The 27,832-nt window shown below is 37.7% G+C and overlaps 1 protein-coding gene and 1 long non-coding RNA gene across 2 annotated transcripts; one reads left to right on the forward strand and one right to left on the reverse strand.

The window, feature by feature from the left end:
• The first annotated feature begins 14,485 nt into the window (after positions 1-14,485).
• Positions 14,486-15,868, forward strand: LOC143565553 (uncharacterized). The gene is made up of 3 exons (XR_013141092.1): positions 14,486-14,732; positions 15,245-15,368; positions 15,462-15,868. It is a non-coding gene; the product is annotated as an uncharacterized LOC143565553 (long non-coding RNA).
• Positions 15,869-23,277: 7,409 nt separating this feature from the next.
• Positions 23,278-23,595, reverse strand: LOC143565561 (uncharacterized). Its single transcript, XM_077052506.1, has one exon. The coding sequence runs from the start codon at positions 23,593-23,595 to the stop codon at positions 23,278-23,280; it is 318 nt and encodes a 105-aa protein (XP_076908621.1).
• Between the last annotated feature and the right edge of the window lie 4,237 nt (positions 23,596-27,832).

Consider the following 27,832-nt stretch of genomic DNA (forward strand, 5'->3'; position numbering starts at 1 on the left):
AGTTTTTACTTAAAAAGGGCTTATTTTATATTCAAATGATTCACACCATATAATGTATAAAATATATCTGAACAATATAAATATTATACACATAAATGTTGGTCATACTAATAATTTAAAGATGCCAAATATATTATCACCTCAAAAACATTACCCTTACACGCTACAAGTATTGTTTGCAAGATTTTGAATGGTACCGGCAACCGTTTAGGATATATAAATTTTTAGCACTTTTCCATACTGCCAGAATATTTATGTTGCTGGAGAAAAAAACCATTAAATATTTGTTTCTAATCGACATAATTAATAATACAACAAAAATATTTTAAAAGTAATAAAATAGACTACCAGCATGGGCTAAGGGTGATAGACAAATCACCTTCTTGGGTTGTAATTTAAAAATAAAAATCCGAGGACACGAGAAAGAGTTACAAAAATTAGTTTGTGTATTTTTAGTATTTCCATTAAGGTAATGACTACACTAAACTTTTCAAGTTTCCGTAGTGTGGCAGTTTCCAAGTCTTATTGTGATAGCTCCTATCATACTCTTTCTCAAAATAATACTCTTTCTCAAAATAATACCAGTATAATTTTCCAAAAATGCCTTTAGGTTGCTGACCATATACAAATTAGTATTGCCCCAATTAATCCAATATTTGAGCAATGGTTCAAGAATCATGGTTGCACCTAACATAAAAGCATTGTCATACCTCGAGAGCCACCCAATTATATGTGTTTCTGTAGTTGGTACTCTAGATTCATGCAATCTAGGGACTCCAAAATCAACAACTTTAACAACATGTGAGATCAAATTAACTTCGTAGAAAGATTGGTATCCCAATACATATGGAAAAGTACATGATAATAATTCATAATAACTTTCTTAAAAAAAAGAGCATTGATACCAAGGAAACTCTTGCTTCATGTCCATCCATTAGAAAAGCGTATTATTATGATGAAGGTAGGTCAAGCCTTTGGATTAATCTTTATTCTTTAGTAACAAAGAAAACTTAAAAGATTTGTTCTCCTTGTGTAGAAAAAGATATATGCTCCATTGTGTCATAAGACGTGAACTTTGATGATAATGAAACATTAACATTATTCTCACTAAAACAAACAATAAAAAATTAACATTAGCATACCACTCTAAAATGAACAAATATATATATATATATATATATATTCTTAAAGATATAAAAAACAAAGTGTAATGGACCACGCAAGCAAATGAAAATAATGATGGTGAATCGAGCTCGGCTTGTTTAACTAAGCATGGCCTGTTTAGTTCGTGAGTAAGTTTTGAGCCCAAAACTGTCCCAAATCGACATATGCACAAATTTCGTTTTTTTTTGTATCGTTTCAGTTTCTGATTTTGGTTTCAGTTTTTTAGTTTGGTTACAGTTCGATTTCATTTTATTCGTCTTCTGGATTCAGCTTTTAGTTGCACCGTTTCAGTTCGGTTTCAACTTATTCGATTTATCGGCTTCGGTTTTTTTAGTTTTGTTAAAGAGTTCAGCTTCAATTTATTCAGTTTTGTTTAGCTTCAATTTTTGGTTTCGGTTTTTTAAATTTCAGAGTTTTTGGTATCGTTTCGGTATTTTTTGTTGTTATTTTTTTTAAGTTTCGGTTTTTGGTTTCATTTCATTTCGGTTTATTTAGTTTTTGGTTTCATGTCGGTTTTGGTTTAGTTATGATTTTTTCAAGTTTTTTTTGTCGCTTCATTTCAGTTTTTTATTTAAGTTTTTTTTGTTTTGTTTGAGTACAAAAACTACATTTAATGAAGTGTGTAAAATATGATCTATATGAGTACAATCTCATCATAATGGCTTCAAGTTCAAATATAAGTAATGGTACCTGTTACACGGGCACGGGCATGGGCACTTACGAAGTAATAAGAGGAATGAAATATATCTTGATGAATGAAGATCATTTCCTTCATATGCCTTGTAAGTTGTAATTATTCTACTAAGTGTCATATGATTTCACATTTAGACCATGTGGGGAATTTGTTTAAAAATCCTTCAAATCATATCAAAGCTTTTAAAAAATTAAAATTATAAATTCATTGAAAAGATTAAAAATGTTGCATAAAGGTTAACAATAACATTAATTTGCAGCAAAACAAAGTATACCACTAAATTGTAGCAAAACAAAGAATACAAATTTGTTAAGCTTGTCTAGAACAGGAAAATTGTTACGGGTTTCATTAGGGTCGAGGTTTGGCTCAGATCTGACTATTAGAGCATCCACAACGGGCTACGTGCCCCGAGGTCCGATCTGATGTGGCAGCCGACGGACGTGGAGGGAGCCGGACGCCACCGTTGTGGAACATTGAGGAGTTTTGCAGGTCCGAATCTGCAAACCTGCAACAGACATGGAGCGTGGGCCCCCCTCTCGCATACAAACTTGCATGTTCTTCCATCCAACTTCATCAATAGTGAATCGAAAGACAATTAGATCCGCTTCGTCTCCATTAGGATTTGATTTATGGGTAGATCGATTTATGTTCTCATGCGACAGGTTTGAATCAATCGATTTTCCGGCGAGATGTCGACGGAATTTTTCAGATCTGAAAATGTAGGACGAAATGTGGGCTGCACGTTTCTTGATGATGATGATGGTGATATAAACATTAATATGTTATAATATTTTAAAAGTGTGTTTGTATTTGGTTAAAAAAATTAATATACTATAAAATAGGGGTGGCAACCTTGACCCAAACCATTCCAAATGGGTCAATTTGGGTTGTTTTAAAATTCAAATGGGTTGAATTGGGTCATAGGTTTTAATTAAATGGGTCAAAATGGGTCACTTGAAATTCCACATTCTTATTTTTGGGTCAAAATGGGTTGACAAATTTAACTACATGGGTCGATGTGGGTTAGTGTATTAAGGAAAAGTGACATGTTTGGGTTGAAATGGGTTTTAGATTGGAACGATATCGGTTTAGGTTTCGGCTCGGATCAGCTTTCGTGCCGACACGAGTTTTAGCACTGGACGGGTTGGGTTTCGGTTTCTTTCGAGTTTTCGCACTAGACGGGTCGATTAAGGTTTTTGATTCGTTTTCGTCGACATTTCGGTTTCGGTTAATTTGTCGGGTTTTTTTTTTTTTTTTTGATGAACGAGGTTAACGGTGAAAATATTTTGGTTTTTTTACTTTTTTCGTTATTTGTTTATATTTTAAGTTATGATTTTTTATTTGTTTTTTTTGAATTTTTTTTGAGGGATTTTGATCTTAATAGAAATCATCAAAAAATATTCAAAAAAATTAATAAAAAAATCATAACTCAAAAAATAAAACAAAAACAAAAAATGTAAAAAAACTAAAACGTTTCGTCCGTTGTCCTCGTTCAAAAAAAAATCGACAAATTAACCGAAACTGAAATATCGACAACAACGAAACAAAAACATGCTGAAACAAGCTGTTATGTGATGAAAGGAACTGAAAAATCGCTAAAGCAAGCTGTTAAGTGCTGAAACGACCTGAAAAATCGCTTAAACGAGCTATTTGATGCTAAAACGAACTGAAAAATCGCTTAAACGAGCTATTTGATGCTAAAACGAACTGAAAAATCGCTTAAACGAGCTGTTACGTGCTGAAATGAACTGAAAAATCGCTAAATCGCTTAAACAAGCTGTTACGTGCTGAAACGAACTGAAAAATCGCTTAAACGAGCTGTTACGTGCTAAAACGAACTGAAAAATCGCATGCGCTGAAACGAACTGAAAAATCGCTTAAACGAGCTGTTACGCGCTGAAAAGAACTGAAAAATCACTTAAACGAGCTGTTACGCTCTGAAACGAACTGAAAAATCGCTTAAATGAGCTGTTACGCGCTGAAACGAACTAAAAAATCGCTAAAACAAGCTGTTACGCGCTGAAACGAACTGAAAAATCGCTTAAACGAGCTGTTAAGCGATGAAACAAACTGAAAAATCGCTTAAACGAGCTGTTAAGCGCTGAAAAGAACTGAAAAATCGCTTAAACGAGCTGTGACGCGATGAAACGAACTGAAAAATCGCTTAAACGAGCTGTTACCCGCTGAAACGAACTTTAAAATCGCTTAAACGAGCTGTTACCCGCTGAAACGAACTTTAAAATCGCTTAAACGAGCTGTTACGCGATGAAACGAACTGAAAAATCGCTTAAACGAGCTGTTACGCGCTGAAACGAACTGAAAAATCGCTTAAACGAGCTGTTACGCGCTGAAACGAACTGAAAAATCGCTTAAACGAGCTGTTACGTGCTGAAACGAACTGAAAAATCACTTAAACGAGCTCTTACACGCTGAAACGAACTGAAAAATCGCTTAAACGAGCTGTTACGTGCTGAAACGAACTAAAAAATCGCTTAAGCGAGCTGTTATGTGCTGAAACGAACTGAAAAATCGCTTAAACGAGCTGTTACGCGCTGAAACGAACTGAAAAATCGCTTAAACGAGTTTTGACCCAAACCCGTTTTGACCCGTTCTAACCTTGACCCGTTATAACCCGAACCTGTTGACCCTAACCCGTTCCGACCCGAACCAAAAGAACCCTTTTTTTAAGTGACCCGTTTTGACCCTAACCCGTTTCGACCCTAACCCGTTTCAACCCTAACCCGTTCCGACCCATGACCCATTTTGACCCAACCCAACCCATTTGCCACCTCTACTATAAAATATGTTTAAATGATTAAATATAAAAGTTTAGTATATTATTAAAGTATTTTTATTTGATTAAATATAAAGTGGTAGGTGATGATGTGTTAGTTTGTGAAGGTTTGTTGTTGTGAAAGAAATGGTGGGTTTTTTAGAAAAGTTTGAAATATGATGTGGAACTGATGTGACGGTTTGTTGGTGTTTGTTGTTGTGGATGCTCTTAGGCTGATGTAGTTGCAATACGGGTTGCAAGTGAAAAACATCTCACTTGTCATCCTCTTTTATGCAATGCAAACAACACCTTATACACTTAGTTAACATATCTGGAAAAAAAAACTAAATTCTCTTTTCACTCTACATGAATACACACTAACATATACACATATATATTTTATAAAGGTGGTCACTAAATGGTAGGTTGTATGCATAAAGTAGCATAGTTGGAACATAAAAATAGAAAATACAAATGAAAAACATTAAATACATTTTAAATAATCAAATTCTGAATATAATAATAGATGAACCATAAAAGTAGAAAATAAAATTTGTAAAATTATCATTTGATCTCCTTGTTGAAGATTTCCATGACATTCTTTTGAAATTCCATACAAATTGACCTTAAAATAAAGGTGGTAACTATATAATTTGGCCTTGGATGAAACGGTTTTTTCAATTAGATTTAAAAATTGTATTTAATGTGAATTAAATCACAATATTTTTTTCATTATCAAGGGAATGGTACATTGATGCATTAATGAGTTGTACATTATAATCAATAACTCGGTATTAAACAAATTTTATGTCAAAACGTCAACAAAAATAAGCATGTTGCAACAGTGGGTTCGTTTTTTTTAAATCATAATATATTTGAAGATACAGTAGTAACAAAAAAATAAATAAACTTGTCATATATAAAGGGAAAGATGAAGTGCCAAATTTGTAATTATTACTTATATTTACAAGTAGTTAACTAAAGTTGAGGGGCTATTAGTGTAAGTTTGTTTTTAATTGTGTGTTTGATTTTGCCAAAAGACTACTAAGTCCTCTTAACTACCTTAAAACATGCATCAAGTGTTATGATTTATGTAATACAATTTGTATCTCTTAAGTTTTAAGAGTTCCTTCACTCCTCATTTATATATAGTAGAGATTTTTATATGTTTTAGAAAGGCGACAATTTTTAGTTATACTAGGTGGTCGCATGTTTGCTTGCGACCGACCCCAGTTTGAAACCTACCTCAGAGAGTGTCTCCCGAAGAGCGTAACCCATTGTTTCTGATCATTTTGACGCCATTGGAGGAACCTTCACCCATATGCTACTTGACACCAATCGCCGCCACAATAGAATTTTATTTCTAGAAAAATTCCGAAGAACTACAATATGATGGTTACAAGCAATTCAGAAAGAAGGTGTGAAGTTAACCAATAAGTGCAGATAGGGAGATGGGAAGAAGAGCTCTCACATGCGTAACAATATTCGTTGTGCACTGTTCTTTGTTTCCTTGTTTATATCTAGCGCCCCCGTTTTCACCGTGCCATTTAATTTGTTGGGCCACAGGACTGGGCTGGTTAGTTGGGCATTGGTTCATAACAAGGTAGTTTTTTTTATGTTCTTTCGCTCGAGAGTTAAAAAAAGTCTTTTAAAATTATAATAGCAATAAAGATTTTGATTTTGTAATTTTATTTTGAATTTTGTAACGACTATACTCTTTAGCAATGTTGTAATTTGATAGGGCTTAACTTTTTCTTCAAAAGGATCAATAATAAAAGAATTAGGTTATGTTGAATTGTTGATAATATAAAAAAACAAAAAAGCTCTAATTCCGTTTTATAAAACTTGATAGGAACTTAGATTTTTTATTAAAAAAATTATTATGCAAGATGCATCTAATTTACATATGTAATATGTTGAACATAATCTGATTGAGGTGTATGTTCTTGATTGAGGTGTATGTTGAACATGATAAGATATACGAGGGGGTAACAAAAGATGGATTTTATGAACTAGGAAAGAGTCGCGGCCTACTAACGATATCTAGAAACCGTGTCACATAGTTAAGATCGGGTACCAGCAACATTGAAACTTCACAAACCGGCACATCAAATTACAATTTTTTTTTTCAAAACCCTTTTCTTCCTTTCGGAACTCTAAACCTCCACAAACCCCATATAAAACAAAATTTGTATATGTTAATAGAGTTCAGAATATTTGATTGAAAAGGTTGAATACTTTCATTAACTAAGCACCAATATATATACACAATTCTACACGTGAGGATGAGTGAAGTTAGGAAGCAGGTACAACAACTTTGACTATACAACCAAATATTAAGTTTAAAATTCAAATAGTAATTCTAGAACTTATGATGAGCGGGAATCCATAACACGCCCCCGCAAGATGGAAGCTCCGTTGGAGACTCCAATCTTGGATCGTATATGAAGAAACGGTGACCGCGATAACGGTTTTGTTAATATGTCTGCAAGCTGATCTCTTGAGTTAACATGTTGAACTCGCAATTTTCCGGTGGTGACCTGTTCACGAACAAAGTGATAATCAAGTGCGATATGTTTCATTCTGTAGTGATATACTGGATTTGCACAAACATATATAGCTCCTGTATTGTCACAAAACAGGTTTGGGACATGTGTGATTGGAATGCCAAGTTCAAATAGTAGATGTTTCACCCATGAGAGTTCGGCAGCGGCGTTTGCAAGAGCCTTATATTCAGCCTCGGTTGAGGATCTAGACACCGATTTTTGTCTTGCGGACTTCCAAGATATGATGTTAGGTCCGAGATACAGTATGTAAGCTGTTGTTGAACGACCCGAGTCATTAATACCACCCCAGTCTGAATCAGAGAAGGCCGAGAGAGAAAGCGGGGAACGACGATGTAAGAAAAGACCGAAATGGATAGTCCCTTTCAGATAGCGAAGTACACGTTTGAGAGCTTGCCAATGAGATTGTTTTGGTGAGTGCATGAACTGGGAGAGTTTGTTAATGGCAAAGGATATATCTGGGCGGGTGAATGCTAGATACTGAAGGGAACCGACGAGTTTACGATACGGAGTTGCATCAACCGCCGGAGATGGTTCATTAGGTGAGAGAGGATCCGAGGAGCTGAGAGGTGTAAGAACATCCTTGGCACCATCCATGTGAAAGGTATTTAGAATGTCTTGAACATGTCGATGTTGGGAGAGAAAGAGACCAGATTTGGTGGAAATGAATTCAATGCCAAGAAAATGATGCAATGGACCGAGATCTTTAACTGAAAACTGTTTGTTCAAAACAACAATGAATTTTTCAAGGAAGGCGGTGTTGTTTCCGGTTAGAACAATGTCATCAACATAAACCATAAAGTAGCAAGTGATATCAGCATGTTGATAGATAAAGAGGGATGCATCGGCTAAAGATTTACGGAAACCGGACTTGATGAGAAAGTTAGTTAATTCAATATACCACGCGCGGGTGGCTTGTTTAAGACCATATAGAGATTTTTTTAATTTGCAAACATGATTTGGAAATTGAGAATGAATGTACCCAGGGGGTTGTTGCATGAAAACTTCCTCGTGAAGGGAGAAAGGCATTATTGACGTCTAGTTGTCGTAATGGCCAATCTTTTGATAAAGCGATGGAGAGGATGGTACGAATAGTGACAGGTTTTGTAACCGGACTAAAAGTGTCAAAGTAGTCCTTGCCATACTGTTGATGAAAACCTTTGGCGACGAGACGTGCTTTGAATTTATCAATTGAGCCGTCTGGATGTCTTTTGACACGAAATACCCATTTACAACCAATGGGTTTGTGAGAAGATTGAGGAACAAGTTCCCATGTTTGATTCTGAAGTAGGGCATTAAACTCCAAATCCATGGCAGCGCGCCATTTTGGATCTTTGGATGCTTGAAGATGTGTGGATGGTTCAATGGTTGGTGGGATAGGGTGGAGTGTGGTTGAGTTTACAAAGTTATTGTTGTAGTATTTTGGATTTGGTTTACGATTACGAGGTGGTAGGGTGGAGTTTGAGGTAGATGGTACTGTGGAGGTATTGGCGGAATTAGGTTGGGTATGCGGAGTGGGTGGCTGGTTAGAAGTGTTTAGTGAAGGAGAGGAGTCTGAAGATGTTGAGTTTGAGGATGACATTGAAGTAGGAGATGAGGAATTTGAATGCGTGGAAACATGGGAGGGAGTGTGATGGTGATTGTCTGATTGTATGGAAGAAGTATGTGTTGGTGATATGGGATCGGTTATGGGTTGATTTAAATGTGATTGGGATGTGGATGTGTGGGTCTGGGCTAAAGACAAAAAAGAAGATTGGTTTAAGGAGCAGGTTGGTGATGGAGAGAGATGATTCTTGAATTTGGCCAGGAGGAGAAAAGGAATTAATGAATGTGTCAACAGTGGGTAAATGATATTTGGTGTTGGAAGTGGTTTGAGATGGAAACATTCCTTCAACAAACTGAACATGTCGTGAGTGATATAGTTTATTTGATGTGGGGTCAAAACACTTATAAGCTTATTTAGATGAAGAGTAACCCAGAAAAATACACGAAGCGGAACGGGGTTGGAGTTTGGATGTATTGTATGGACGAAGCCACAGGTAGCATAGACAACCAAATGGCTTGAGTTTGGAATAAAAAGGGTGACAATTGTACAACCTGTTGAATGGAGATTGTGAGTCAAGAATGGGAGTGGGAAGGCGATTTATAAGATAAACGGCCGTTTGGAAGGCATGAGACCAAAACTGAAGCAATTTTGCAAAATGGAGAAGTGAGAGACCCGTTTCAACGATATGTCGGTGACGCCGTTCAGCAATGCCATTTTGTTCTGGGGTATGGGGGGTGTAGTAAAGTGAGATATACCATGAGATTGAAGATACGATGTTAGACCAACAAATTCACCGCCATTATCGGTAAATAAAGATATAAGGGGTGTTTGTAAGAATTTTTCCACTAAAGTTTTAAATTGAGGAAATAAAATGGCAACATCGGATTTTCGTTTCATGGGATATAACCAAATGTATTTTGAGAAGTAATCGACAAAAATAACATAATATGTGTAGCCATCAATCGAGGATTTAACCGGACCCCAAACATCAGAATAAACAAGTTGTAACGGTTTGTTTGCATGAAATGAATTTTGGCCAAAAGGAATTTTATAGCTTTTATTAACAGCACAAGAATTACAATGAAACGGAAAATTAGACAATTTATTAAACGTAAGTCCTAAGGTCTTGAGGAGATCCTTAAAGACTTTTATTGAAGGGTGTCCAAGCTTATGGTGCCAAGACTGAAGAGAATCAGTGGATGTAGAGTTGACTTGCAGAAGTGATTGGAGAGTGCGGGCTGCTGCATAGTAAACATCATTTGTGTTCACTCCCTGCATTAGATGTGCCCCCGTGCGTAGATCCTTGACCACAAAATGATATGGAAAAAATTCAACAGAAACAAGATTAGTCCGACATAGTTTGGCAACCGATGTAAGATTATTACGAAAATTTGGAACGAGAAAAACATTGTTCAGAGTTAAGGGACGAGATTGAGTAGTGAGATTTGTTTTACCGATGTGAGAGATCGGTAAGCTCTTACCGTTTCCAAGGACAATTTCATCGGGTCCTCCATATTCAGAGAGGGTGGTTAATGAAGCGGGATCTGCTGCAACATGGTGAGAGGCCCCTGTATCAAGCATCCAAGGTAAAGAGGTGGACATGGTTCGAGCCGTAGTGGTATTAACAACTGGAATGTTGTTTTGTGGGATAGAAAAGGTGATGTTGTTTTCTCGAAGGAATCGAGCCAACTTCCTGCATTCTTTTGTATCATGTCCAGAAAAATTGCAAAACTGACAGATAATGTTGGTGTGAGAACCACGATTTCCACTAGAGCTTTGATGACCTTGGTACCTGGAGGATCTGTGAGACCCATTTGAAGACCGGTTAGAAAACCGATTTGTCGCCTGAGGAGCGCGAGAAAGGGCGAAACGCCTGTTTTTGAGTATTATTAACGGTGGCTATGACCGGAGAAGAATTCGCTTCATTGAGAGAGCGTTCATGGTCCACAAGTTTGTCAAATAGTTCTGGATATGACAGTGGAGTCTCTCGGACCTTCAAGGCAGCCGTGATGTGACTGTACTCGTCACCAAGTTGAGTTAGGATGTGAACATTAAGATCTTCATCATCAATAGGACTTTGGGCTAGGGCTGGTTCATCCGCAATAGCCTTCATATCATGTAAAAATTCTGTGACCGAGCGGGTACCTTTGCAAGCTTCGACTTGAGGGAGATGATTCTTGACCGAGAAGCACTGGCGTAACTTTTGGTCAAGTTTTCCCAGGCTTGTCGTGATGTCTCGGCTGAAGAGATAAGAGGTTGAATTGAATCTGAGCAGCTTCCGACAATTAAGACCTGATCTTGACGAAACCAGGGTAGATAAGCAGGGTTAGGTTTAGTGATGTCGTCATTGAGGTATTTGGGTTGAGGGTTGGAAGTGAGGAACTTGTCAAGGTCCAATCCGGTTAGCTTGATTGGGAAGTGGGTGTTTGTTGTGAGTTGAATGATAGTGGTGGTGTTCGACATGGCTGAGGATGAGTTGGGTTTGAGAGGAATAATCTTGGGATACCATAATAGAGTTCAGAATATTTGATTGAAAAGGTTGAATACTTTCATTAACTAAGCACCAATATATATATATACACAATTCTACATGTGAGGATGAGTGAAGTTAGGAAGCATGTACAACCAAATATTAAGTTTAAAATTCAAATAGTAATTCTAGAACTTATGAGGAGCGGGAATCCGTAACATATGTGTGTATGTGAGAGGGAATGGCAATACGGCATAGGGCCCCACCACTCCGTCCGGATTCCCGTCTGTCTCAGCAAACTTTCCAATGGTAAAGTTTGTTTGCTTAAAGTCCATCACCATGTCACATAGATCCGGACCTCGGATGCGTTGTGGGTGCTCGAAGAAGACCAATATTTGTTAATCATATAACAAAAACTTTGGACAAAAACAACACAAATAAATGTTCAAACTGAACAAACAACAAATAAATTTTTTGATTAAAAACTTAAAATAAATATTCATCTTGAAAACTCTACAAGTAGATTTCTAGCCTCATTAAAATCCGTGGTTTTGATTCCACAGTTAGAAGCATATTCAACTTCAGTACTAGTCCATGTTTTCCTGTCAATATCCATATTTACATCATCTGCAAACCTCACTTTCTTTTTCATCCTTCCATCTTTCTTCACCGATGACAAACAAGAACGCGGTGGCCGCGCTGCTGCTGCTGCTGGTGGTGGTGGTGATGATGGTGTTTCTGCAGAGCTTGAATCTTGATCTTCATTGGAGGTGGTCCGGAGTAAGGATATGAAGATCATGGTGCCCGAAACCGCCATGGCGGTTGCGAAAACCGCGGTGTGGGAGCTCCAAACTGGTGACATGTTGTTGATTGCTTTGAGTTGAATTGAGTGGTTATGAGTTAATAGAGTTGATGAATGTGGTGCTAGTTTAATACTGCTTTTGGTGGTGGCCCGTTGAGAAATTTGGAACTACCTTCCACCAATGGTGTATTATATTTCGTAGAAACACCCAACTTTGGGGTGGGGTCGGTTTTAAAAGAAAACAGTATTCTAGCAGCGTTGATATCCGATACGAATAAAATTAATTTTTAACGTATAAATTAATAATAATGATTAATGACTCTTATTTGTATGTTTATTATGTTCATAAAAGTTTGTAATTGATCATGATACTTCTAGCAGGTTAGATTATCTTCACATGTCTTTTATATACATGTCTAAAATGCATATAATGAGAGATCATGTAAGAGTTCTAGTAAGTTTTAGTGATAAGAATATCTTTCCCGTTTTAATACTTGAATTCAATATTAATAGGTGCGATAATCGTGTAAGGTTAGATGGTTGATGGGTTTACTGGTTAAACTTGTATTTTATATTTTTTTTATTTCTTTTATTCTAGCTTTAGATGTGTTGACAAGTTTATTTAATACGTACATAACTCGAACATTGTTTTTTACATACGGATCAATTCAATCACGACATGTTTATTAAGCGAGTTAATCAGAATTTGATTTATACACAAATATAACTATATAAGCCAATAGGGTGTAGACTTTACATGGGTAATGGACTAATGGGGGGTGGGGTATTATGGTGGGATCGGAAATGCAAAGGAAGGATGGTTTGTGTGTAGACCATGAAATGTGGACCAATGCATTAAAAGCCAATTGGCAATGGTGGTTGGGTGACCGGTGAAAGGGTCAATTGTGGAGTGCTAGTCTTTCGCTTTCTGATTTTTGTGGATCAATAGTAATGTTTCATTTATGAAAAGTGCCTAAAACCTAAAAGCAGCCTATTCTATGTTGTGTTTAAAGCCACTTTTGAAATATTAAAATTTTCTATTTAAAGCGTGAGAAGCATCATGTTACTACCCTTGTTACATGTCAGATCGCGACTATAAAGTGTCATAAGGGTGGACGGAGTGGTTTTTCCGTCCTGAAATTCATTCTTGGTACCACACAAGCTAGAATGGTATTCATCTACATCCTGTATAGGAATTCTTCTCGCCGGCTTCCATTTTTTCTTTGTTCTTCTGAGATAGCGGGATAGTGAAGCCAAGGAGGTGTGTTTTTTATCACAATACATGGTGGCGTTTCCGCCGGTACCGAATGATCCGACTCCCATTAAGGTTCAATCCGTTCACCCTAAAGGGTTTGGTTCATTACAAGTTCTAAACAAAATATATAGAGAGTTTAAAAAAAAGGTTAAAAAAAAATGAATCAATAATAATAATAATAATAATAATAATAATAATAACATATTCTTGCAAATTGTATTAGCCCATGGTTTTGATGGATGGGTTTGAATTCAATTTGTATCCTTGTAGTCCCAATCAATTCACTACAACTTGCAATTAGTACAAAAATAAATTTATTCAACCCAAAACATCTCTTTCTTACAACTTTCAACGTTATGACCCCAAATTCAATTCATAGTTTTTTATGATATCGATTAACAATTATACCCGGTAAAATCATACCTCTATCTTATTTGATAAATTAACAAATTGTATATAACCGTCTTTACATAAATTCTATAAGAAAGCGTCTAAACATAACCCCATGACGCAATTTTGTAAGAAAAAGTTGAATCCCCTTTGCTTATTAGATTAACTCAGGGATGCTACCTTGTTAAAATTGCTTTGGAATACATCTTAGTTATAATCGATCACAAACCTAACTCATTTAGTTGTTCACATGTTGACAAATGAAAAGTGATAGCTATATCATATACATCAATCAATCAATCATGCCCAGTTAAATCCCACCGACAGCAAAGCTATAAGTAGGGTCTGGGGAGGGTGGGATGTAGGCACACCGTACCTCTATCCAAAGGAATAAAGAGGTGGCTTCCAGAGAGACCCTCGGCTCTAAGTACATGTGTATGAAGCAAAATAAAGGAAATCAAAGTTTAACAGTTATATAAAAACTACTAATAATTATAATAATATTAATAATAAGATCACAGTTTAACAGCTATATAAAAGCTAATAATAATTATAATAATAATAATAATAATATATGTAAGGGAAATACCATTATGGTATGTGACCTAAATAAGTTAAGTCTAAGCCCTAAGGTATATCATAAGATGGCCAAATAGTGAGACAATTTTTATAAGATGGCCAAATAGTGATAGCTATATCATAAGATGGCCAAATAGTGAGACAATTTTTATACCCTAAGACAAAAACTAAGAGGGATATACCTGGGAATATATCGAATATGCTTCAAAGATGCTTGGGATTGGGTCCATAAAGGGCCACACTACAAACCTTTTGTGCAATACCTAAAATAGAAAAAAAGATATGAAGTTTGGAAAAAGATTTTGCATTTACATATCCATCACTATGCCCGAGTGGGAACCTGATTGTATGTCATATAAAGGTTTAAAAAAGCAATTAAACTTATGGGATCGTGAAAGCCGTGACGAGGGCTTCACGCGATTACTCACTAACGAGCTTGTGAAGATGAAAGATTTTTTCTCGGGGAAGGAAGAAGAATATAATAACAAATTCGAGGTATTTGTATCCAAATTCTAAAGGGTGTTAAAAGGGTCGTGTTCGTGGGTTGACGGGTTAAATCCAACACAACCCCAAACATGACACGAGTATTTGTGGATGTTTTAACTTGCATTTTTGCATATTAATAATCTAAGTTTACAATTTTACAACAAAAAATACAAATGTGTTTACAACAATCACATTTTGAAATTATAAAAGTTAACTTTCTGCTTAAACTTTTGATGTTTGGCATAGAATATGCAACCATTTTATATTATGAGTTTATGACATAATACTCAGTCAAAAAAATGTAAACATAGACAAATGGGTTAAACGCAACTTGGAAACCCGTGAGGTTTATATTAGCAAATGTGTTTGTTATAGAATTGACCCGAACCTGCATCAAAATTTATGAATTCAATGTTAGGTTTGTGTCGTGTCATGAGTTAACACCCCCACCCCGACATAGTTTATGATTAGTAAGTCATTTTGTATGTTCTAATTTTGGTAGTAAACAATTAAACTCACAGGAGTTGATAGACAAAGTAGCTGATATACATAGCAGAGAAGATGCAAGACGAGTTATGATTGATTTACTGAGATTTCATAACAAATTGAATCTGCTCCTTCTTTACTATACGCTCAACTGTGACGGTATGATAAATATATATTATTTACTATACACTCTACATCATTGTATTTACGGAATTATTTTATAAATCATACTAAGAATAAACCGAAAAGCAGGATTCATGAAGATCATCAAGAAACACAGGAAGAAAACTGGGGAATCGTTTAACTTGTCATTTATGCAAGAAGATGATCAAAATATGGTCTTCATTGCCAACTCGCTTGACGAACTTGTGGCAGAGTGTGTACAACTACTTGTGTACACCGCACGCAGAATCTAGTAGTTCGTACCATGGAAAAAGAGGATCATAAACTTCATTTACATAACCATATGTATGCTACACGGTTATGTAAAACCACCTAATTAGTGTTACTCTTAATAAACTTATATGCATATAAGTTCCTAATTTCCACTCATGAACGGAAATTTTGGAAAATTTAATTAGGCGGTTAAGAGAATTTATGAAATGATATATTTTATACATGTACTATGAGGTTATATAGACAACATATATATACAATAGGGATTAAGAGGATTTATGAAATAATATATTTTATACATGTACTCGTGGTTATACACGTCGACGGTCGTATGATTATAGTGTCTTTTATAGTAAACATTGTCACGTTGTTTTTGTTTTTTTCTTTTTAAGAATGTCTTGAAAATTGGATTGTATGGTTGTGTTGACTTGAGATCTAAACAAGTCGAATACACGCTTGATTAAACTAGAGTTCAACTTCTGCAACTTACAACTCTTGAAGCCATAATGATGAAGGTAACTTTTCAACTTTGTCAAACCAAAATCTTAATCATTTAGAGGCTTTTAAATGATTACATGTCGGACTCCTCGGTCTTCACAACCGATATATTGCATATATGACACATTTTGTGTATATGAAAACCCAACCATATACAAATCTACAAAATATACAAAAGTAACCTTTTCATAAGCATAAATCCTTCATGAGAAGTTATTAAGAGAGCATTTATAATGAACTTTCACTTTAAACAAGTTTGGATAAGCAAAGTTACCCACAAATTTATACAAAAATTAAATGATTCATTTAACTAAAAAAAGATTCAATTGCAATAGAGAGGCAGGTAAGCGGACAACAAGCTTCGCCACCACCCCAGTTTGAATGACAAAACCATCATACTGAAAACAAGTTATCGTTCTTCGGCGTCATTGAGTTACTGTGCACGACCCGTTGAACTTTTTTTTAAAAACGTAGCAGTATCGTGGGCAAGAGACCCAAATGTATCAAAAACAAAAGGAATGAAGACATGTTGATTCTCAACACACGCCTTCTCGTGCTTAGCAATTTTTTCTGTTTCTGCCATTAACACCGTATGCCTAGCAACAAACCCTGTGTCCCTAAGCCTGGCAAGAGGGGACACCCCAGTAAGGTCCACACAAGCATGCTTCCTCCCACCCATCCAAACACAAGAATGTCCGTTGGTCGGAGAAAAGACATTCCTTCACGCGGATCCGTCAAGAAATTCACAGGAGCCTCTTTCTTTACCATAAAAAAGTTCAACAATGGGCACCTTAAAGTTTGGGTATCAATAATGAAGATGTAGATGAAAAGGGAAGACACTGACAAATACATGTGTAATTGTCACTTACAGATTACGATTATAAAAGTATGACGTATTGTCTTAAAATATAAACATAATGAAAATAAACTAAAATACCCTTATGTAATAGTCACAATTGACAAAGTAAACACCCAATAATGATGGTTAGTTCTGTGTAGGGGTGTTTTTCGTGTTTTACTTTCGGGTTCCGGGGTCACGGGTCGAGTTTATCATGTTTGAGAACTTTAAATCTAGAACCGAAACCTGACCCTAATCTCTATTGAGTTATTCAGGTTCGAGTTCGGTCGGATTAGGTTAATTAGGTTTCGAAAAATAAAATGCTAAAATTACAACAAAACTATCATATTCACTTATAAGTCGTAACTGATACAGATACAACGGAACAAAAACCTATAGAAGTGAACAAAAACCGTCATGTGAATAGTATAGGGGGTCAACGGTTCTTGTTAGATAGTGTGAGGGCTATCTATGTGAATTGTAATAACTGTCAATGTGTGTTGTACTTAAGCAATGATAATGATTTGAGAAGGGTATCGATTTTTTGAGTAAACTTCTTCTACTGTTGCTACAACAATTATAAGACCAATGATAGTGAATAGACTGGTTAGGCTAACATGCTTCAAGGGTTCCGGTTAACCTAACACAGGTCGTCGGGTCCCTCTACGTTTGCAAAACGTAGAGAGAGGTTCACTAGTTTAGTTGTTATTTGTTATGGTTCACTAAGGATCCAAGACCGAGATGCAAGAGCCGGTTCTTGGATGTAGATTCTTGATGAAGTTATGTTATTTTTGAAGTAAGAAAGAAACATGCAAAGTGCAAGTTCTCAAGGAAGAAGAGAAGATCAGAGAGTGTAAGTTAACTCCCAGATCTGGTGTGTTTGTTATGACTGAGTTACATTTCTTATATAGTGGAAGAAATGTAAGGCTTTTGTCCCATGGTTAGACTAGTGAATCCCTGTTGCAGTAGAGGGCTGACCTTTTTAGGCGCGGAAGGTTTTTGACCTGTGGTTAATAGTATACTTTCTGAGCATGTGTCCTCTTTACGGCTGAGAGACTTGTACAAGTAAATAGTGATGTGATGTGTTACTGTTACATGTTTTTTACTGTTCACGTACTTGTTCTCCTATATTAGCGGTTAACGAACCTCTTAACCATTTAACATTTTTAGCGTTAATGTGTGAAAGTCATTTTATTGGGATTTGGGCTACCCCCGTCGTCAGCCCCCCAAGTCAGAGGTTTTTGGGAAGTAAGCTCAAAGACATCTGACTTTTGCACATTCTTTTATTGCTTAAAGGCTTCAAGGCTTAAAGGCTTGAATGGTTCGTTTTTTTGAATTTTTGACAAAACAGGTGATGTGACTGATTGGGCGGTTTCTGCAGGTAGCAGTTCCTAATGACTGCCATTTAATATCATTACCTACTATTCCCTTTACTTTTAGTTTTTTCTTTAAACACCAACATTATTCTCCAAACATATTATCAAGTTTCCTTCGATCCTTTGCCCAGGTTAGTTCAAATCTTTGACTTTTCTTTCAAAATTATGGGTGCCCGTAAAGATTTATCAGTGAGTTATTCTCGTTTGACCCAAGAGGAGGTCGAATCGTTTTGCCTCGAGTGGGGTGTAGGTCTAGATTTTAAATCGGTGGCTCCGGCGGTTGACGTTTCGATTGATCGTTGTCCGGCCGGGTCGAATGCTCTTGATTGTCGCCATTTCAAGTTCTCTAACCTCCGTCACCCTTTTTCGATATTTTTCTTGAGTGTGTTAGAATATTATCGTGTATCGTTTGGTCAGGTTCACCCGTTGGGGCTTTCTAGGGTTTTGCATTTTGAAGTTTTATGTAGGGTCTTAGGGTTTGATCCGTCATTGTTGTTCTTTCGCCGTTTCTTCTGTCTAGCGAAGAACGGCGATTGGTATACCTTTGAGACTTCTCAGGTTGATATTTTCTTAATCTCTTCCACGGTTACGACCCTTGGTACCTGGAAAGATCGGTTTTTCTTTGTTTCCGATTCTATTGTTCCATTTAAGCTTGTTTGGAGGCAGCCCGATGCCGTTTTGAATTAGCCGGAGCCATTTGATTCGGAGTTGGGCCATCTGTTTTTGAAATCCATTAGGATGTGTCCGTCACGGCTTCGTCCCTTTCCCGAACATCTTCTCGTTTTGTTAGGACTTAGCAAGTTGTGGGATAAGCGTAATCGTGATCCCGTGCTTATAAGAAATGATAAGGGTATGCATTTGCTTATCTTGAATTATTTTGTTTCCACAATATGCTTATTGAAAAATTTCCTTTGTTTTTGTAGTTATGTCTGCTTTGGAATTTGTGAAAAGCGATGATACTTCTGATGTTGCATTTGGAGATGTTGAAGCTACTATTGGTGAAAATGTTGTTGTTCGAGGGGCGGAGCATAGGTTCGAAGGTTCTGGTTACGTGAGTGTTCCAAATGTTAAAGGTTTTACCAAGGCCACTGCTCCCAAGGTTTCTACCCGCTGTTCCAATTAGCGTTTGCTAAAGCCCTCTGGTCCACCGTCCTCACATGAGCCTGTAGATGTTAGTGACGACGTTAAGACCGCTGTGGATCAGAATCTGAGTGTTGAGGCAGAGAGATAGCAAGGGTTGGTTGTGGCTAAGAAGAAAAAGCCGATTGCTAGGAAGGTTGCGGTGCCCTCTGTTCAGGGGTCGTCTAGAATGGGTGTTGTGGATTTGGGTGGAGATGAAGTTTATGTTCCTGACTGGAGTGTTAAAGTTGGTGATAGTTTTAAAGACCCGGATGTTTGTGCTGAAGTTTTGGCTAACTTTGCTCCCCCTGGAGTTCGTTGTTCTATATCTGAGATGGAGGGTGATACCATGCTCTCGAGACTGATTCTTAGCTCTTGCAACCTTTCTGCCCTTTTGGCTGAGGGCGTTACTCGCATTCAAAAAGGGATGCAAGAGTATGAAGAATTTTCCAAGAAAAAGGATAGGATGAAGGCCTCCATGGCAGCGATGAAGAAGGATGTTGATGGGTTTTCAAAGAAGGAGGAAGATTGGGTGAAGAAAATTGATGAACTTTCTCGTAATCATGAGGTTGAGATTGAGGAGTTGAAAAAGATGGAAACTGATAGAGTTCAGCTGAAAGCCGAGAGGGAAGCCTTGGAGGCTCAGAAGAAAACCTCGCTTTGGAGAAGGGAGGTCTGAAGGCTTCAGTTGTTCAAGCTACCAATGACAACCGATGGCTGATTGAGCATGGGTTTCATCAAGTTGTGACTTACCTTCTTCACTCGTCCGAATTTAATTCAGTTTTGGGTGGCGTTTACACAAAATTGCTGAACTATAGGAAACACTTGTGTTTAGTTGCTGGTTTCAAACTTCATGAGTCTTGTCAAACCTTTGAGCAATCATCTATGTTCAACCCTGAAGCTTCCAAGCTTTTTGAGGAATCCGTTCATGCAATGGAGAGGCTTACTTACCCCTACATGGGTGAAGTTTCCTCTTGTTTTGGTAAACCCATTTCTGTTTTGTAGGGTTTAAAACCAGCTGGGCTAGATGAGAAGATTTGTTCTAAGGTGTTTGAGTCTTTATCCAAGAAACGTTCTCGATCGGGTGACAGTGAAGAGACTTTGTCCGGAGATGCCGGTGGATCTCATGCGACCAATCTCGAAGGTTCAACTGTTGTTGGTGGTGACTCAAAAGAGAGGAAGTTTAAGAAAGGTAAGAGTGGTGGTGCCAGTGTTTCAAAACCTGCTTCTGATGTTTGAACAATTAATTCGTAGCTATCTTAACACTTTAAACAATGTGATGTACTCAGACAATTTAGATTTTGCATGGAACCCTTAAGGTTTCTGCTACGTGGTTGTGGTTGGCCTTGTTGGCCATTTGAACATTTTTATGGGAATTTTTGTGATTTCCTTGTTTAGCTTGGATGGCTGTTATGAACAATGTTGGTTATGGCCTTTAAGGGCCTTTTTATGAATCGTAGCATTTGATGTTTTGTATTTTTGTTGCTTGTCTTGTTTGTTTGATGTGTTTATTTAGCTAATTTTTCTTAAGAAGGTTTAGTGCTGCAGTCACTTTAGCTTCAAGGCTTCATTAGGTAAAAAACACATGTTATCTATCCTTTATATCATTACTTAGTGTATATTTGTTTCGTAAACTTTTTTCAAAGCTTAAGAAACGAATTGATGTAGGCTGTTCAGACCCGTCTATGAGACAAGTTTTGTTTGAAAAAATTTTCAAAGTCTCAAGGAGTTGGATTGATATAGGAACTCACCCCTTGTATAGGTTCATTTAACCCTTGAACCTATTGAGCGATGTGGCCTGGGAGCTCATCCCCTTACATGGCCCTTGCCATGAAGTTTCTTGCTAGGTTCTCAACCTGATTATAGGATAGTAAAGACAAGTTATGATAAAGACTTTATCATTCATTCAAGAGGCTCTTGATTACAAAAAGGAGAGTTGTACATCTCTTGAAATATATTTTAAGTTCTTGACTAGGCATGGAACCTTTTAAGGGTTTTGCCGTTCCAGTGTCCGGGAAGCTTTTTGCCTTCTGCGTCGGCCAGTTTGTAGGATCCACCCTTGTGAGCTTCAAGGATTGTATATGGTCCTTCCCACTTTGGGCCGAGTTTTCCTTGGTTTTCTTTCTTGCTGACCTTGTTGTTTCGGAGTACAAGATCTCCTGGCCTGAAACGTTCATGTTTCACTCTTGCATTGTAATAAGCTTCCATTTTTTGTTTGTAATTAGCCTCTTGTACTGCGGTTTGGTCACGGATTTCTTCAAGGAGTTGCAAGTTCAACATGGTCTCATTTTTGTTTGATTCGAGGTCCATGTTGAGTGTTATTTGAGTCACAACTCAGACTTCTATTGGGATTACAGCTTCCGATCCGAATACTAAGCTGTAAGGTGTTCGTTTGTGGCTTGTTTTTTCGGTCGTTATTATTGCCCATAGAACATTTGGGAGTTCTTCAAGCCAATTGTTGTCATGTCTTCCCAACCTTGCTTTGATTCCTTCCACAATAGTTTTGTTTGTTTTTTCAACTTGGTCGTTGGATTGTGGGTATGCAACTGAGCTGAACACTTGGGTGATTCTGAATTCCTTGCACCATGTGCTAAAAGGCTTCTCAGCAAATTGTTTCCCATTATCCGTGACCAACACTCCTGGCAGCCCATAGGGACAAATGATGCTTTCCCATACAAAGTCGATGACTTGTTTGCCCGTTAGTTTTTGCAAGTGGTTTGACTTCAGGCCACTTGGTGAAGTAGTCCACGGCTACTAACAGAAATTTTACCCCACCCTTGGCTGGTGGGAATGGACCAACGATATCCATTCCCCACTTGTAGAATGGCCAAGCCTAGGAGATGGGAACTAGATCATGTTTAGGGCTTTTGGGAACCGGTGCATGAATTTGACAAGCTTCACATTTCTTAAGTTATTCTGTTGCATCTCGGTGCATCGTGGGCCAGAAGTATCCGAGGTTCATCAATTTAGAAACCACCGTTCTTGGCCCAAAATGAGCTCCACATATCCCTTCATGAACCTCTTTGATCAAATATTGACTTTGTTCAGGGCCCACACATCTGAGTAGTGGTGCAAGACAATCTTTTTAATAAAGGGTTTCTCCTTGTAGTACATACTGTCGGGACTTGATTCGAACCCTTTCAGCCTCTGTCTGGTCCAAAGGTCTCACCATTTTTGAGGAACTTTTCTAAGGGAGTCATCCAATTGGAACCTTTTTCAGTGATTACATCTTGAACCTCCAATTCTTGAATTGAGGGAGTTTTCAACACTTCTACCAATACTTTCTTGGTGAGGTGTGCGAATGTGAGGGATGCAAGTTTGCTCAGGGCATCGGCTCTTTTGTTTTGTGATCTTGGGACTTGTTTGATAGTGCATTCTTGAAACGTGTTCATCAATTCCTTTGCCTTTCACGATACTTCTTCATGTTGGGCTCTTTTGCTACATAGCTATCATTGACTTGACTTGAAACAAGCAACGAGTCTGTGAAGACTTGTAGTTTTTGGATCTTCATCTCTTTGGCAATTTTCAGACCAGCGATCAATGCTTCATATTCAGCTTCGTTGTTGGTGGTCTGAAATACAAGTCGGAGAGCATATGTGAATTCTAACCCCTCAATGTTGATTAAAATGAGCCCAGATCCGGACCCTTCAAGGCTGGAAGCTCCATCGGTAAAAAGCTTTCAGGCTTCAGGGTCAGAAGGTTCAGTGGCAGTTGTATGTATTTCCGGAATGACTTGCTTCGGGATTTCTACAATGAAATCCGCCAAGACTTGGGCTTTGACAGCTTTTCTTGGGACATAGGTGATGTTGTGTTCACCTAGTTCCATGACCCATTTGGTCAATCAGCCTGAATTTTCTGGCTTTTCAAGCACACTCTTGATGGGTTGGTCTGTGACCACTTGTATAAGGTGTGCTTGAAAGTACCTTCGAAGCCTTCTGGCAATTTGAATTAAGTCCAGAGCAAGTTTTTCCAAATGAGGATATTTGATCTCTGCTAGTTTTAACGTTTTACTAAAGAAATAAACAGGTACCTGAACTTTGTTTCGTTCGATGTTTAGAACCGCACATAATGCTTCTTCAGCGACCGAGAGATAGACAGAGATCAGTTCTCCCGTTTCGGGGGCTGCAATAGCTGGAAGTGAAGCCAAGTGTTGCTTCATTTGATTGAAGGCTTCTTCCGCTTCTTTCGTCCATCTGAAGTCTTTTTTATTGGTGCAACCCTTTAGTGTTTTCAAGAAAGGTAGGGATTTCTCAGCGAGCTTGGAGGTAAAACACTTCAAGGCTGCAAGCCTTCCGTTCAGACTCTCCACTTCTTTTTTGCTTTGTGGAGATTTAATTTCAAGAACAGCCCTGAATTTGTCGGGATTGGCTTTTATTCTTTGTTTCCCTACGATGTGTCTCAAAAACTTGCCTTCTTCGAATCCGAATGAACATTTTCTGGGATTGAGTTTCATGTTGATCTTCCTCAGGTTTTGGAAAGTTTCTTGTACATCATCGAGCATTTGATGCTCGGTCTTGCTCTTGATTACCAGATCATCGACATAAGCTTCCATGTTTTTGCCAATTTGGCTGGCAAATGCTTTGTCAACCAAACGTTGATAGGTTGCTCCGGCATTTATTTGACCAAAAGGCATCTTTTGATAACAAAAAATACCCTTGTCCGTGTGGAATTCGGTTTTTTCTTCATCTTCAACTTTCATGAGAATTTGATGATAACCCTTGTAAGCGTCGAGAAAACACTTAAAGGGATGGCTAGTTAAAGAGTCAACCTTGAGGTCTATCTCGGGTAAGGGATAGCAATCCTTCGGGCATGATTTGTTCAAGTCTTTGAAGTCAATGCACATCCTCCAAGACTTGTCGGGCTTTCGAACCATGACTGGATTAGCAACCCATGACTTATATTTGACCTCACGTAGGATCCCAGCTAGGACAAGCTTTTCGACCTCTTGGAATGCTGCCAAGCTTCGTTCAGGATCTAGGCTCCGCTTCTTTTGGACAACAGGCTTGACATCGGGGGTATTTTTAGGTCATGCCCTGCAATGCTTCGAGGGATGCTCGTCATGTCTTCTGGGCACCAAGCAAAGACATCGCTATAGTGTATCAACAACTTTTCAAGGTGTGAGAGAGTTTCTTTGGAAAGGCTCGTATTTACCCGTACCTTTTGTTCATGATACTTGGGGTTTATGATCAAGCCTTGTTCGTTGTCTTCGTTTTTTGAACTTTCCCCTTCAACCGTGTAAACCTCTTGGGTGGGTTGAAGGGTTGCAATTCCCCTCTCGGTGGGAAACTTTACGGCACCTTGACCAACCGAGACAGCCATGTTGAACACACATTGTCCTGGCCTTCCTATGATTACATCATAGTTGGAAGGTCTGTTGATAACCACAAAAGTGAGTGGTTTGGTTTTCTTCATCTTGCCTTCACTAAAACAGACATTAAGGGTTAGTTGGCCCAAAGGCTTTAAAGGCATATCGGCAATACCTTTTATAGATGACCCGGAGGGTTGAAGCCTTGAACGTTCTTCCTTGCTTAGTTGGTTGAAGAACTTTTCAAACATGATTTCTGTGGCCGCCCCTATGTCGAGTAGGCTTTGTTTGTTTTGATTGTTCCCATGTTCGCTTCTACCACCAAAGGGTTTGAGAGTAAGTCACCTTGAGGTGGTGGGAAGCAGACGCATTGAAGTTACCAAGCCTCCAAGCGTTGTCGTTTGTGGGGAACACCTTGGTCTATATTCACCATATTCACTTCTTTGCTTTTTCTTTCGGCCATCTTGTCCTTGACCCCCTTTACCAAATGGGCCAATTCTCCGGACTTAACAGCTTCCTCAATTCTTCTCTTGAGTTGAAAGCAATCGTTGGTGTGGTGACCTTTTTCTTCGTGGAACTCACAGAACTGGGTGGAGCTTTCGTTTTTTCTTGCTTTTGGGCAAGGGTCGAGGAGGTCGTAATCTGTGTTTCACTTCTTCGGTGGCAAGGATCTCCTGAGGGGTTTTGGCTAGAGCTGTGAAGTTCATAGTCTTTTCCATGTTTGGAAAGTTCCGACCTTCAGGCCTTCGTTGATCTGAGCTCCTTGGATGTCTATCATAGGGACTGAAGTTCCCCCTCTTTCGGTTGGGGTTGTTGCCTCGCCAACTAGGAGCTCTTTTTCCTTGTTCTTTGATATCAACGGCCTCTTCTCCTCGGATATGAGCCTCAGCTCGTTCGAGAGCTTCTTCAAGGGTTTTAGGCAAGCATCTTGAAAGTCCGTTGTGAGATATTTGGAGGTGATGGCGTTCATGAAGCCTGCCACCATCATTTTTTCGTCGGCCCCCATATATGTCAACCCTTCCTTCTTATATCTTTCGATGAATTCTCGAAGGTTTTCATCATCTTTTTGTTTTATCTGAAAAATTACCGTGGCATCCTTAACGTACCTCCTTTGTTGTGAAAAGTTGGCCAAGAATCCTTTGCTCAGATCATCGAAGCTTCGAACGCTTTGGGCAGGAAGGTCGTTGAACCATATCCTGGCTGATCACACAAGTGTTTGCATGAACATTAAACAACATTCAGCGTGGGACCACTTTTCAATTCTGGCAGTACCAGTAAAGATCTAGAGGTGGTCTTCGGGATCCTTGGTCCCATCATATGTTTTTATATGGGATGGCATCTTGATTTTCGTTTGAGAGTCATAATCGGCAATTTGTTGAGAGAAACAAGATAGGTTACCGTGCTTGTAGGGATTTGCAAGGTCTTCTTCTACCCTTGTAGCGAGATTATGACTTGTTGCTCCTTGGTGAGTACTCGGCGCTTGGTTGACAAGCTGGTCCAAAGGAAGTGTGCAATCATTTGAGCCATCATCTGAGGCATGAGGTTAAAGCCTTGAAGGCTTTCAGTAGTTGCTGCTATTTGGTTTGTTCCCATTGTGACATTTGTCAAATTTTTTTATTTGTATTTGTCTTTGTATTCGTTAAACCGACCCGTTGTGTTGTTTCAATAAGTTCGTGTTTGTCGTTTATCATTTAATATTAATTACGATAATTTATAGTTATTATTCGTTCATTATCTGTCCTTTTAGTTCAAATAACGAATCTACGAGCTATAAAAGTTTATAAAATAAACAATCTCCAAACAATACGGGTACGAAACGTAAACAATCTAAGGATATTAAAAAAATGTGATAAGTTTAAACTATTTAAGAAGTCCAAGGTTTGAAGTATAAATAAAGTTTAAAAACTAAACATAAAGGTCTTGATAATTCAGGGGTTAAATGTGTAAATATGATTTTAATTATAATAATAATAATAATAATAATAATAATATAATAATAATAATAACCCACCAGCCCCCTTTCCCCCCCACGTTTTTTCAACACCGGCCTCCGGCGACGGCGAGCAAGATCCGGCGACCATTAAAACGCATCAAAACGCCATCTTTAATCCATTTTAATGATATAAACTCGTTTCTCCATCATCTTAAAGCTTAATCAAGACCCATTATGTGTATTAACACACTACAACGTTCGGATTTATCCCCTAAACCGCCGAATAATAATTAAGTTTCATTAACTCGATTTAATCAACCAACGGATCAATTATAACTATAAATAGCATCCTATTACCCTCCTAAACATGCTACAACGATAATTATACACAAACAAACTCCCTAATATCACTAATTGTTCGTCCAAATTTCACTCCGGTCAACTTACGGTTCTCCGTCAAATCATAACATTGGAAGGTAATTGTAATATGAATTAGTATTGTTTTAACCCGGCAAACAAAACCCCTAACCTAAATCTATCAAACATGTGATGGTTATGGAGAATTGTAACCCTAGGGTTAGAGTAAAGAAGATGAAGTGTGGGTTTCTGCTAATAATTAATTGTTTTCATCTATTAGCATAAGAGATGGTTTGGTCCAGTGGTTGTGTCTGCTTGTTGTGGACGTGGAGACCCGGTTCGAACCCAGGTCACAGCAAGCCATTTTATATATTTTTTTTAACCATTTTATCAACTTTAATAAAGCTAATATATATTTATAAATCATACAAAAATAAATAAAATTAGTTTTATAGTTAAATAAAAGTTGTTTTAATTTCCCCTAGCATGTTTGTTCAAGAATCAACTTTTACAAACCCGGCAACACTCGTTAAAACTCATAGAATAATTATATAAATAATATATATAATAAATCCTAAACAGACAAACACTTATACTAATAAAACAATACCGGCAACGCTAAATTTCTGTAAATATTATTATAATCAATATTCACCTATAAGTAATATTATAACTTATAAAAATCCGGTAGACTTAATTAGTAGAAATACTTTAAAATGGATAAAAGTATATATAAATAATAAAACATGTACCTTAAAACCAACCCTTTATTTTCCTTAAAATTAGTTAGTAATTCTTGTA

The sequence above is a fragment of the Bidens hawaiensis genome, unplaced genomic scaffold, assembly GCF_021521415.1.
Source record: "Bidens hawaiensis isolate Kalapana, Puna unplaced genomic scaffold, B.hawaiensis_p1.1 tig00022408_1, whole genome shotgun sequence".
Lineage (NCBI taxonomy): Eukaryota > Viridiplantae > Streptophyta > Magnoliopsida > Asterales > Asteraceae > Bidens > Bidens hawaiensis.

Coding starts and splice junctions, on each gene's coding strand:
- LOC143565561 (XM_077052506.1), bottom strand. CDS start 23,595: ATGAAGCAACACTTGGCTTCACTTCCAGCTATTGCAGCCCCCGAAACG.